The 12,176-nt window shown below is 42.3% G+C and overlaps 1 protein-coding gene across 2 annotated transcripts in view; it reads right to left on the reverse strand.

Moving 5' to 3' along the window:
- The window catches only part of LOC122553638 (glutamyl aminopeptidase), a 64,309-nt gene that overhangs the window by 13,882 nt on the left and 38,251 nt on the right, over positions 1-12,176 (reverse strand). For both annotated transcript variants that reach the window (XM_043697755.1, XM_043697764.1), the window contains exons 7-13: positions 11,988-12,122; positions 7,215-7,280; positions 6,804-6,869; positions 6,554-6,705; positions 4,628-4,704; positions 852-982; positions 673-728 (exon numbers count right to left, since the gene is read on the reverse strand). In XM_043697755.1, coding sequence (XP_043553690.1) covers positions 673-728; positions 852-982; positions 4,628-4,704; positions 6,554-6,705; positions 6,804-6,869; positions 7,215-7,280; positions 11,988-12,122 — 683 coding nt within the window. The remainder of the gene's footprint in view (positions 1-672; positions 729-851; positions 983-4,627; positions 4,705-6,553; positions 6,706-6,803; positions 6,870-7,214; positions 7,281-11,987; positions 12,123-12,176) is intronic.

Consider the following 12,176-nt stretch of genomic DNA (forward strand, 5'->3'; position numbering starts at 1 on the left):
TCTGGGTTTAGAATAAGGAGGATTAATTTTAGTTTAGGAAAACCAGAGAATGAAAAGTGTTTGTGTATTTTGAAGGAGCTCTGATTGGGGTCAGATGCAAGGTTAGTCACTCCTACTAGAAAAGGAGATTGTTTAGAGCAGTAAAGAAAATATATTCTGATAGTGAAAGATGCTTTTTTGCGAATTATGATACCCTATGACAGTGTGGTTGGAACCCTGCAGATGAAGAAAACGGCTGAGACAATGTCTAAGCCCTGTGTTATGTCAAGATTCAAGAAAGAAGTGTTCATAACTCACTGGACTAAAAACTGAAGGAGCAATTAAGAAAAGTCTTCAGATTTACTAGAATGAGGGGGCAATTTCTCTTTTTTTGATTCACTGTAAAGTCCAAAGAATTTTATTTAGCCATTGACTTAAAATCTTTCAAACTGTAAAATTTATGTAGTTTTTTTTTCCCCACTTTTCTTTATTTCTTGTTGAAATATTTTAATATTTAAAGTAAATCTGAAATCTAAGTTTCAATAAAAGACCCAATCCCTCTTGCTATCAATTTGGCTTAGATTTCAATCACATCCTTGCAGAACAATCAACAGTGGGAGAACCCATCACTTCATTCAGTTTCCCCCTTCAGCAATTTTCAAAATTCAAGGATTAAGTGACTCAAACACTTACCTTCCAAGTGAAAACGTGTCATCAATTAATCCCGTACGATCAGCAGTTGAAAAGAACTACATGGAGGTGTATAAGTTATACAAGTATTTAGTTAGCACAGATTTCCTCTTTAATGAAACTGTACAATTTTTAGCACTTACATTTTGGGATAAAATTGGATGAAGAACATTTTAACTTACATTATGGTCATTTATCAGTTGATTGATGATTTTATTCCAGGTTGCTGCTTCATACTGCACACGATAGAATCCAACATGGTCTGTGTTTATTTTCAGTAATCCATCAACTGATTCTTGCATCAAATTAATACCTAAATATTTATCAAAACTAGTTTAATTACTGTTCTTATGTCTGTATTTTAACAAAACCAATGAACAGACTAATATCATATGCCAAAATCTTAACAGTAGAAAGTCTTCATCTTACATGCCCGGTCTTATTTTATCAAAAAAGATTCGCTCTTTCCTAACTTTAATCCAGTGCCCTAATTTAGTAATTCATCAACATAAATTAATATCTCCTGCAATACTTTGGCCCTCATTCTTACTGTACATGAAGAAGATTTGCTTTCCATCCTTCCAAAATCACTATAATAAGAAAGTGGGTTAGCATTTCAAATTTAATAACAGGCAAGAGACCTGAATTATTAACTCTGTCCTGGCAGATTCTGCTAGATCTATTGGGCATTCCAAACTGTTTTTTTCTGTTGTAGCAGCTAAAAGATTTATATTTCACCCAGCAGTGTGGCTTCCTTTACTACATAGTGTGGTGTGCAGTGGAATAATCACATATTGCTGGCATGGGCATGATGGAGCAAATGGCCTCTTATTGTACATACAACTATGATTTACTGGCCCATTAGCACTTGTTGTGTAGCAATACCATGGTGCTAAATGGGACAGACTTCCATCAGTTGCAGCGGTGCAAACCAGGCAACCCTGAGGTGCTGTTGGCCGTCAGCAGCAGACTTGTTTATAACCACAATGTAGCCGCAGAGCCCAGCATATTCCCCACCATCAATACCAGCAAGATAGCAGATCAACCTAGGTAGAATGGAGAACACAGAAAGGCATACCAGGAGTCACAGCATGCATGCCTAAAAATAGGGTGTCAATTTGGTGAAGCTAGAACACAGGACTACTTGCGTGCCCACCAACAGATGCAGCATGCAGCAGAGAAGGCAAAGCAATCCCACAACCAATGGATCAGGTCAAAACTCTGCAGTCCTGCCATATCAAGTCATGAATGGTGGTGGCCATTTAAACAATAACCAGAAGGTGAAGATTCCATGAATGTCCCCAGTGATGGAGAAGCCCAGTTCGTCAGTGCAAAGGTCAGGCTCTTCAATAACCGTTCTCTAATCATAACATCAAAAGTGAGGATACTCTTGGATTATTGCACAATGTTCAATTTAATACATAGTTTTGCGAATACCGAAGTAGTTCATGCCACATTCAGCAAGACCTGGATAGTATCCAATCATTTGCAGATAAATGGGATGAAGTGAGGACTGCAGATGCTGGAGAGTCAGTGGAAAAGCATAGATCAGGCAGTATCTGAGGAGTCAGAGAGTCAAAGTTTCGGACATAAGCCCTTCATCAGGAATGTTAGGTTGGTCGCGGCGGCGGTGTCTGACTGATAAATAGGTGAGGTGGGGGTGGAGCCAGGGGGAAGGTAGCTGGGATGATGATAGGTGGATGCAAGTGGGGGTAATTGTGATAGATCAGTGGGCGAAGTTGGAGTGAATTGGTGGGAAGGAAGCTGGACAGGTAGGACAGGTCAGGAGGGTGGTGATCAGTTGGAGGGCAGGATCTGGGATGTAGTTGGGTGGAGGGGAGATTTAGAAACTGCTAAAGTCAACATTGATGCCGTGTGATTGTAGGAAGATGAGGCATTCTTCCTCTCAGCATCAGGTGGCTTGGATTTGGTGGTGGAGTAGGTCCAAGATTTCTATGTCTTTGGGGGAATGGGAGGGGGCGTTTAAGTGGGCGATCACAGGGTGGTGGGGTTGTTTAGTGCATGTGTCCCAGAGATGTCCCCTGAAACACTCTTGTGAGTTGGCATTCTATCTCCCTGATGTAGAGGAGACCACATTGAGAGCACCTGAATCAGTTAATGAGGTGGGTGGATGTGCAGAAAAATTCCTGCCAATGTAAAAATTTCCTTTGGGGCCTTGGACAGAGCTGGGGGAAAGTGTGGACACAGGTTTTACACCTCTTGCAACAGCAAGGGAAGGTGCTGGGTATGGAGGATGGGTTGGTGGGGGCATGGACCTAACAAGGGAATCACGGAGGAAATGGTCTCTGTGAAATGCAAATAGGGTAGGCAGGGAAATATATCTAGGGTGGGGTCTGATTGTAAGTGGCAGAAATGGTAGAGGATAATGAGCTATATCCGGAGATTAGGGGGGTGGAAGGTGGAGGACTAGGGAGGTTCTATCCTTGTAGCGTGGAAGGGGTGTGGTTCAAAGGTGGAGGTGTGGGAAGTGGAAGAGATGCACTGGAGGGCAGTGTTGATCACAGGGAAGAGGAAATTGCAGTCTTTGAAATAGGAGGCCACCTGGGATGTTCTGGAGTGGAATTGTTCCTCCTGGAAGCAGATATGGTGGAGGCGGAGGAATTGGGAGTAAGAGTTTGTATTTTTGTAGAAGGAGGTGTAGTTGAGATAGCTGCGGGAGTTGGTGGGTTTGAAATAGATGTCCATGTTGAGCCAGTCACCAGAGATGGAGAGGGAGAGGTCCAGAAAGGAGAGGGAGGTGTCCAAGATGGTCCAGGTGAACTTCAGGTCAATGCGGAAGATGTTAGTGAAGTTGATGAACTGTTCAAGCTCCTCATGGAAGCAAGAGGTGGCACCGATACAGCAGATAAGTGGCAAGAAATATTCATGTCATACATATGCCAGGCAATCTCTGGTTAGAGAGTACCCTTGCTTCTTGAAATTCAAATATGTTATCATTGCTGAGTGTCTCACTTTCAACAGCTGGGCATTACTATTGACCAGAATCTGAAGTGGATGAGCATATAAATACTATGGATCCAAGAGCAGATCAGACACTAGGAATTCTGTGGTAAGTAACTCACATCATGACTCCCCAAATCCTGACCATCTACAAGGCACAAATCAGGAGTGTGATGGAATACTTTCCACTTAACATAGATGAGTATATTTTCCAACAGGACTCTAAGAATGACACTATCCAGGGCAACGCAACCCACATGATTGGCAACCCACTTGCAACTTCAACATTCATTCCCTTCAACCCTAATGCACATCACCAGCGGTATGTACCATCTACAAGACATAGAGCTGTAACTCACCTGTTCTAAACTATCACCTCTATCACAATGGTAGACAAGGACAACCATTGTATAGAAACACTATCATTTGCAAGCTTCCATCCAAAAATGGAACTGACTTGGAACTATATCACTGTGCCTTCACTGCTGCAGGATCAGAATGCAGGAACTTCCTAACAGCACTGTGGTTGTTCCCATACTGTGAAGACTGCAGTGGTTCAAGAAGGCAGTTCAATACCATGCTCAGGACAATTAAGGGAGGGTGAAAAATGCTAGCCTAGCCAATGATATCCACACCCCATGAAAAAAAAGAAAAATAGATCTTGCATCAGACACAATCTTATATTTAAAAAGGCTCAAATAAATAAAAACAGAGTTTTGATGGTGAGCCGAACAAGTTTACGCTCAATGTCTGAGCTCATACTGCCAGCAGGGAGCATCAACTACTGGAGGCTGAGATAACCTGGGTTTACTGAATTCCAGGACTTTCAGGACTAGAGTTCCAATTTCCTGCTTTGATGTCAAGCCCCATTATAGAAACTGACCAATTATCACCTCCATGATCTGCAAAGCACTATCAGTATTTTCTGCTATGGTTTCAGATTTTCAGCTGAAAGGCTATATTTTGAAGTCTCAACTTTCTTTCATCTCATACATACTGTTTGAAGTGGAGTTGAAAAAAGTTTCATTTGTTTCATTCTTTGTGTGCCACTTTATCGGGATATTCCATCGATAACTGAAATGGAAAAATAAAGGATTCAATAATTTTCAATTGTTTATTGTATATTTTTAGTCAGTGTATAACGGAATGTGGTCCATTTCTTCTGAGCTCCATCGCACTGTCAGATACCACATTTTCACTGTGCATGGTGGAAAATCAGGGTCTAGATATTCTGAACAGGGAAAATTCAACTGGAAATGGAAGCAATATAGCCACAGTAAACATGTACAAATAACTGACAGGAAATGGACCAACTGGTTCACAGGTGATATGAACCAACGGGCTGTGGGTGGTTATTTAAAATGAGGTAAACCTAGAGTCTACTATGGATCATTCAGAGGTACAGTACATAAGCAGAGTCAGCACTTCTGCATGAAGGGGAGATCAGGCCTGACAAATTTATAGACTTCTGTTACGAGGTAATGGTAAGATAGATGAAAAGGAACCAGCTGATGCGATACACATGCATTCCTAAAAGGCATTTCATAAGGAAAGATAAACTGTGCTCTTTTTTTTTAACTGGAACATGGATTTTGACGTTAGCAAGTGTTGTTTTTGGAAAAAGAAAAAAGGACACACACACACACACTCACACACACACCCACACACACATACACACACGCACACCCAGCGACAGGATTTGGATTGATTTAAATTAGCAGTTTGACACCCTATCCACATGCTGAATCCCTTGCTCTCCCTTAACATGCAAAGACTTTGCATGGTAACTTCCAATTAAAGCCAAGATCCAAATCCATTAGACTGTCTCCCAGATTGAGGATCGCTGTGGTCAACAACAATGGGTATCAAAATACAAAATTGAGAGTGTGTTGCTGGAAAAGTACAGCAGGTCAGGCAGCATCCAAAGAGCAGAAGAATCAACGTTTCAGGCCACAGCCCTTCATCAGGAAAGGAGATGAAGGGCTCCGGCTGAAACGTCGAATTTTCTACTCCTCAGATGCTGCCTGACCTGCTGTGCTTTTCCAGCAACACACTCTCAACTCTAATCTCCAGTATCAGCACACCTCACTGTCTCCTAATCAAAATCCAACTGTGCGCAAAATTGTCTCATTCCATCCTATTGGGTGGGGGGGGGTAAGTGGCGGGGAGTGGGGGGTGGGTCTGTGTGTGCAAGACACAGACAGCAAGAGAGAGAGCGAGCAAGAGCGAGAGAGACATTAGGAGAGATACACATGGCAAGTGTAAACATGTGTGAGAGCTTGAGCAAGAGGGCACACGAAGCTTTAAAAGGAGTATAGGTTAAGTTTGCATTAGTATTTACTTTAGATTAGATTCTCTACAGCATGGAAACAGGCCCGTTGGTCCAACAAGTCCACATCGACCCTCCAAACAGTAACCCACCAAGACCCATTCCCCTACATTTACCCCTGACTAATGTACCTAACACTATGGACAATTTAGCATGGCCAAATCACCCTAACTTGTACATCTTTGGATTGTGGGAGGAAACCAGAGCACCCGGAGGAAATCCATGCAGACACGGGGAGAATGTACAAACTTCACACAGAAACTGGAATTGAACCAGGGTCCCTGGCACTGTAAGGCAGCAGTCTAACTGCTGAACCACTATGCCGCCCTTTGAAGGTTTTTTTGAAGGTTAGATGATAAGTTTGTGACAATAAATACATTTCTGTCTCTTGTTCATTGATGACGCTTGGCAACAAAATTTCTTTTATCTTCAATAATGGTCACAATCAGCCATTAACCACCTGAAAATAAATGAATTATATTTCAGAATTTTGATGATTTATGGAATCATGGGGTTTAATTTCCAGCTCATTATTCCCACCAGGATCGTGCTAATTCAAAGCAAATTGGTTATCCATTGAACAGTATGTCTTACTTGAAAGGTGAAGGAGGCTGAGTTGCATTTGCTCCAGGGTCTAACAGGAAGCGTTTCTGTGCGAGCTCAGACATTGAATCAACATTTAGAACAGGAAAACCCATTTGCCGTGTCCATGTATCCATCACTTCCTTCACAGGATGACCACTGACCTACAGAAGAAATTAATTCCATGCTAAGAAATGTGGAAAATAAGAACAGATATAAGCAGTAAACTCTCATTGAAAGAAACAAAGAAACTAGTCTTTACCTTTGAGAGCGCTTGCCAGAAGTCATCAGTCTTTGCATTTTTAAAGTGGTGATCCTGGAGGTATTTCTGAAGGTAGAGTGCAGTATTTAAAACAAAGTTCTCTGTTATTGTGAACAACATTGTTTAATTTCAATAGGGCATGCATTGTTTTCCTTCTTGGACCCTCAGCTCTTTGTGTCATCCACAGACAAGATGTGTGCATGGAATTAGTATCAATTAATGCCACTCTTCTCCATCTCTGTTCGGAACTACTTAGCTTCCAGTGATGCCCTCATGACAGAATGACTGAGAACAGGATCTCACCAGTACAAGAATATAAGGACAGATCATAACTTCAAAACAATGTACTGAAGCCATGGTGCTTTGCCACATTTACTGATCAAGAGTAAAAAACCCACAAGAATTCTGTACCTGGCAACCCTCCTGAAATTTTCCTGGAGTAATCCAATCACGTAACATACGGAGAATTGATGCACCCTGCAAACATAAGCACTCAGTGTGAACAAAAAGAAATGCATAATAATCCCTAAAAATATAACTGACGAGTACAAAAGCTTATTTTTTTAAACCGACATATCGCCAAATCTGTTGAGCAGACCATTAGTGCAGCAGTGGAGCAAGAAAATGAAATGGATTTCAATGAAGAAATTTGGGGCAGCACGGTGGCTCAGTGGTTAGCACTGCTGCCTCACAGCGCCAGGGACCCTGGTTTGATTCCAGTTTCGGGCTACTGTCTGTGTGGAGTTTGCACATTCTCCCAGTGTCTGCGTGGGTTTCCTCAGAGTGCTCCGGTTTCCTCCCACAGTCCAAAGATGTGCAGATTAGGTGAACTGGGCATGCTAAAATTGCCCATAGAGTTAGGTGCATTAGTTAGGGGGAATGGTCTGGGTGGGTTACTCTTCAGAGGGTAGGTGTGGACTAGTTGGGCCGAAGGGCCTGTTTCCACACTTAATAAAAGAATTCGTCATTGGTCAACAAAAAGATTGGGCGTTACTAGAAAACAGCCATGAGATTCCAGATGGGTTACCCAATGAACTTAAACTTTTTTCCCCTCTGTCTGAAACTTACATTGTGTTATTGTGTGAACACAAATTAAAATACAGAAAAGCATTCAACCAATTAATCACCACTTAGGGATCTCAAGCTGATACAATACTCTGGGCAACCGAAGTCACATGAGAGTGTGAAGGGCAATTTTCTTCCATCAAAATTGAAAATTTTGTATGGCCTGGTCTTCAAAATGTGTCCCTTCCCTTTCAGTGAATTATCTCTCTCCGTCAAAAGAAAGCCCAGGTTTACATAGAATTCCAATAGTGTGGAGAGAGGCCATTTTTCCCATCAAGTCCACATTGACCCTCTGAAGACCCTACCCAGGCCCGCCCTATCCCTGTAACCCTGCATTTCCCATGGCTAATCCACCTAACATACAGCTTTCTGGACACTAGGGGAAATTTAGCATCACCAATCCACCTAATCTGCACATCTTTGAACTGTGGGAGGTAGCTGGAGCACCTCGGAGGAAACTCACACAGACACGGGGAGCATGTTCTTACTCCACACAGACAGTTGCCCAAGGGTGGAATCAAACCAGAGTCCCTGGCATGCTGAGGGAGCAGTGCTACCACTGAGCTGGCCAACCTTATGTAGAAAATTGCTGCTTTCATGTCAAAGCACTACTTATAGGGGTCAATTGTTAAATTGTCTGCATTTGGTCAAGGTATCCAAGTAAGTGATAATCATAAAATCAGCCTCATATTGATTTACGATTCCAGTGTCATTTACAGTTCTAAAACTTTTCTGTTGGGGGGACAACTATCATAAAAACACACGGAACAAAATATTTGAACAATTCATTTCACGCATTATGCACATGATATCGCAGTAAACAAACAGACTCTAAATTAAAAAGGTAAATAATGCTCTACAATAAAGACTGCAACAGGTTCTCATTATGTTCACTAACTGGCCACTGTTTGTATTCAAACATGGTTTGCAAGGGAGGAACTGTTTACCATATTATGTTATGTACAATCAATTCAGTATATCTTTCATTTTACCAACAGTACCAAGTATCTTACTGTTAACATGCTGAAATTCAATAAATGTGATAAGTTTTAATTGCTCACTAGTGTACATTTATCAATTATAGTGACCCCTATATAACACTATCTGATTTGAGGGCCCACAGTGAGGTTGAATTTTTTGTGATGTACAATATTATTGAGAAACATATTAATTCCTCCCCTGATTTTAACAGAGGCTTTTAAAATAAATGAATTTCAAACAAATGTGATTATGTATTTCCTATTAATGTCTCTCAGCAATAAATTCACATAGGGAGGAATCTTCTATTCTGCTAAATTCAGCATGTCATTGGCAATCACTTCCACTAGGGGGCATGTTGCGCAATCACACAGTTCTCAATTCATTATATTTGCATGTATTTCAGGAGAAAGGCGATCATTAAAGGTTAGGGAAGGGGTGCAGCAAATTCTTACTCCTGCCATTACCCAGAAAAGTTACCCAGAGAGGTATTTTCTTAGTGCAAATCAGGGAGCAACATTTCAACCTGCATTGCCGCACTCAGATAGATGTCACAGCATGACAGGAAGTGGCTCCATGGTTCAGTAACACGTTGTTGCACCTAGCTGCCAGACGGGTTCTTTTGTCCCAGCCTCAAGATGGTAGATGTGACCAATGGTGGGATTAAGCGGTTCAGAATTTTTTATGCAGCTCTCCTCCTGTCCTAGCCTTGGACAAAATCAGATGTTCTTCATCACAAGCGTCACTGCAGCTCCTATCCTTGCTGGGATCCTGGGACTCCCAACTCACAAAGCAGAAATATTGCCTTGTGGGCTTCTCCTCAGAAAAGAGGATACTCCTGAAGGTGGTGCCCGTGCAGCTTTCTTCACTTCACGCATGGAACAGTATGTTTAGTTTACGTCAACATGTGCCTTCAACGTGTGTAATTCTTGTGCCCTCAGGAGGCCATGCACAGCTGAAGGGGCATGAAAATGGATGATGGTAACAGAAGGGCAGGAGTGCATGATGGACGTGTCTGATGAATGCCATGGGATGGCATTACATGCCATCTGGACATCCACTAGGAGGTAAATGGTTCTTGTCCAGTGACAGCATGAGGAGTCTTAGCTGAACTTACTGTGGATCTCCCTGCATGTCAGTGGTCATTGCCCTCAGTCTCTCCTGTATATGGCCTCTGTTTGCCAACTGCATCTCTTGCACTGATGAGAGCAACCAAGCCCTCAGTGGATATGCCCTTGAGACACTTGATCTGTCCACAAAGCCTCTCCAATGCAGTGACTAAGTGAAGTCTCGATGACTAATTTGGAATGAAGGAAACCTGGCAGCTGCCTAAAAACCTCTGACACACTTGCTGCAGTTGCACACCATTTTGACGGAGTGGACCCCTTTCTTGCTGAGGAAAGCACATGTCCATTCTGAAGGGGATTATGGCGGCCTGTATGGAGTTAATGACTCTCTGGACTTGTGGGATTCCCACCACAGCATTGAAGCTGATTGTCACCTTGGCTTAGGAGAAAATGAAGACTGCAGATGCTGGAGATCAGTCGAAAAGTGTGGTGCTGGAAAAGCACACTGGTGCGGCAGCAAACCAGGAGCAGGAGGGTCGACGTTTCAAGCAAGATCTATTCATTCCTGATGCTTGAAACATTGACTCTCCTGTTCCTTGGATGCTTCCTGACTCTTCAACTGTCATCTTGGCATAGCTTAATTTCCATATGAGCCCTCATCCTTACATTATACACTCATAAGTGAGGTATCTGTCCTTTTCTTATTGTGCAAAGATGGACCACAGATGTGAGATCCCAGAAGTTACCCCAACCAATCCATGAAACAATTCTCCAGTGAAATTGCTGAGCATCACAATCACTTTCACGTCTCCATTCCTGGGCGGCAGTACTGAACTCTATCCCATTCACCTAACCCCTTCCTCCAGCATGCCATATATGCCAGAGCCAGTCTTTATAAGCAGACTCTTTAGAGACACTGGTTCTGCACAAGTCCATTACACTGAGCTGGTGCCTGCCTTACCACCCCTAAAATGTTGTAATTGTATCAGCCTCAACCAGCTCCTCTGGCATCTCATTCCATACACGTACCACTCTCTGCATGAAAAGGTTGCTCCTTAGGTCTCTTAATTCTTTCCCCTCTCACCCTAAACCTATGTCCTCTAGTTCTGGATACCCCCACGCCAGGCAAAAGACCCTGTCTATTCATCATATCCATGCCCCTCATAATTTTATAAACCTCTATAAACCTCAGCCTCTGAAATTCCAGGGAAAACAGGCTCAGCCTATTCAGCCTCTCCCTGTAACTTGAATCCTCCAACCCTGACAACATCCTTGTAAATCATGTTTGCACGCTTTCAAGGTCTGTAAAAACTCAATTCTGTGGAGAGTAATTCACTAAAATGGGGTTCTAAGATATGGAGGACAGTCATTTCACAATTGATTGTCACATAATCAAACTCACAACTAATGGCTGCAGCAGTTCAAGAAGGCAGCTCATCACCACCTTTTCAAGGGCAACTAGGGATGAATAATAGATGTTGGTCAGTCAGTGATGCACTCATCCCATAAGTGAATTAAAAATTTACCACCAATAAATTCTGATTTGTAGCAGACTCTCTGTTAAACTGCATTCCCTTTCAATGGCATCCATGTGCCTTTCTCCTTGGGAGTTCACAGAATTTAGAGTACAGAAGGAGACCATTCGACCTATCGTGCCCATACCAGCTCTTGAAAGCATGACCCAGCTAGTTGCATTCTCCAGGCCTACTTCTGTTGCCCTCTAAATTTATAACTTGCAATTACAGATCCCATCAGTCACAGCAAACAATCCCACTCTCGCTGTGTTCTCTCCACTTTGCAGTTGGGCAACTGGCACCAGTGCATCTTCTACAAAATTTTTAAAAAGTATGAAACTCACAGCTAATGACATCTTCAGTGACGTCAGATGGAGGGCCAGGCCCAGTCATTGGCTGGAAATTCAGCTACTGCCAGGAAGAGTGTGAGGAGCATCCCGAAGTATTTTTGGCCAAAATTCAGCCCCATTCAGTATGCACAGGGTTTTGCAAAATATCACAACATCCTTACAGTGCAAATAACTTATGTATTACCTTTATAATAAATTCACAATTCTTACCTTACTATATGATATGCCATCAAACACAGAAGTAATTTCTGCTGGCGTTGATACATTAACAATGATGGGATGAGATGATAACAAAGCATCATCAGCCATTACACTCAAAACATCATTTATAAGGATCTGATCCATCTGCAAAACATATCAGCAATTAGTGACCAAACCAATCATGAATCATAGTACTGC

Source organism: Chiloscyllium plagiosum, chromosome 1 (genome assembly GCF_004010195.1).
Source record: "Chiloscyllium plagiosum isolate BGI_BamShark_2017 chromosome 1, ASM401019v2, whole genome shotgun sequence".
In the NCBI taxonomy this organism is placed as follows: Eukaryota; Metazoa; Chordata; class Chondrichthyes; order Orectolobiformes; family Hemiscylliidae; genus Chiloscyllium; species Chiloscyllium plagiosum.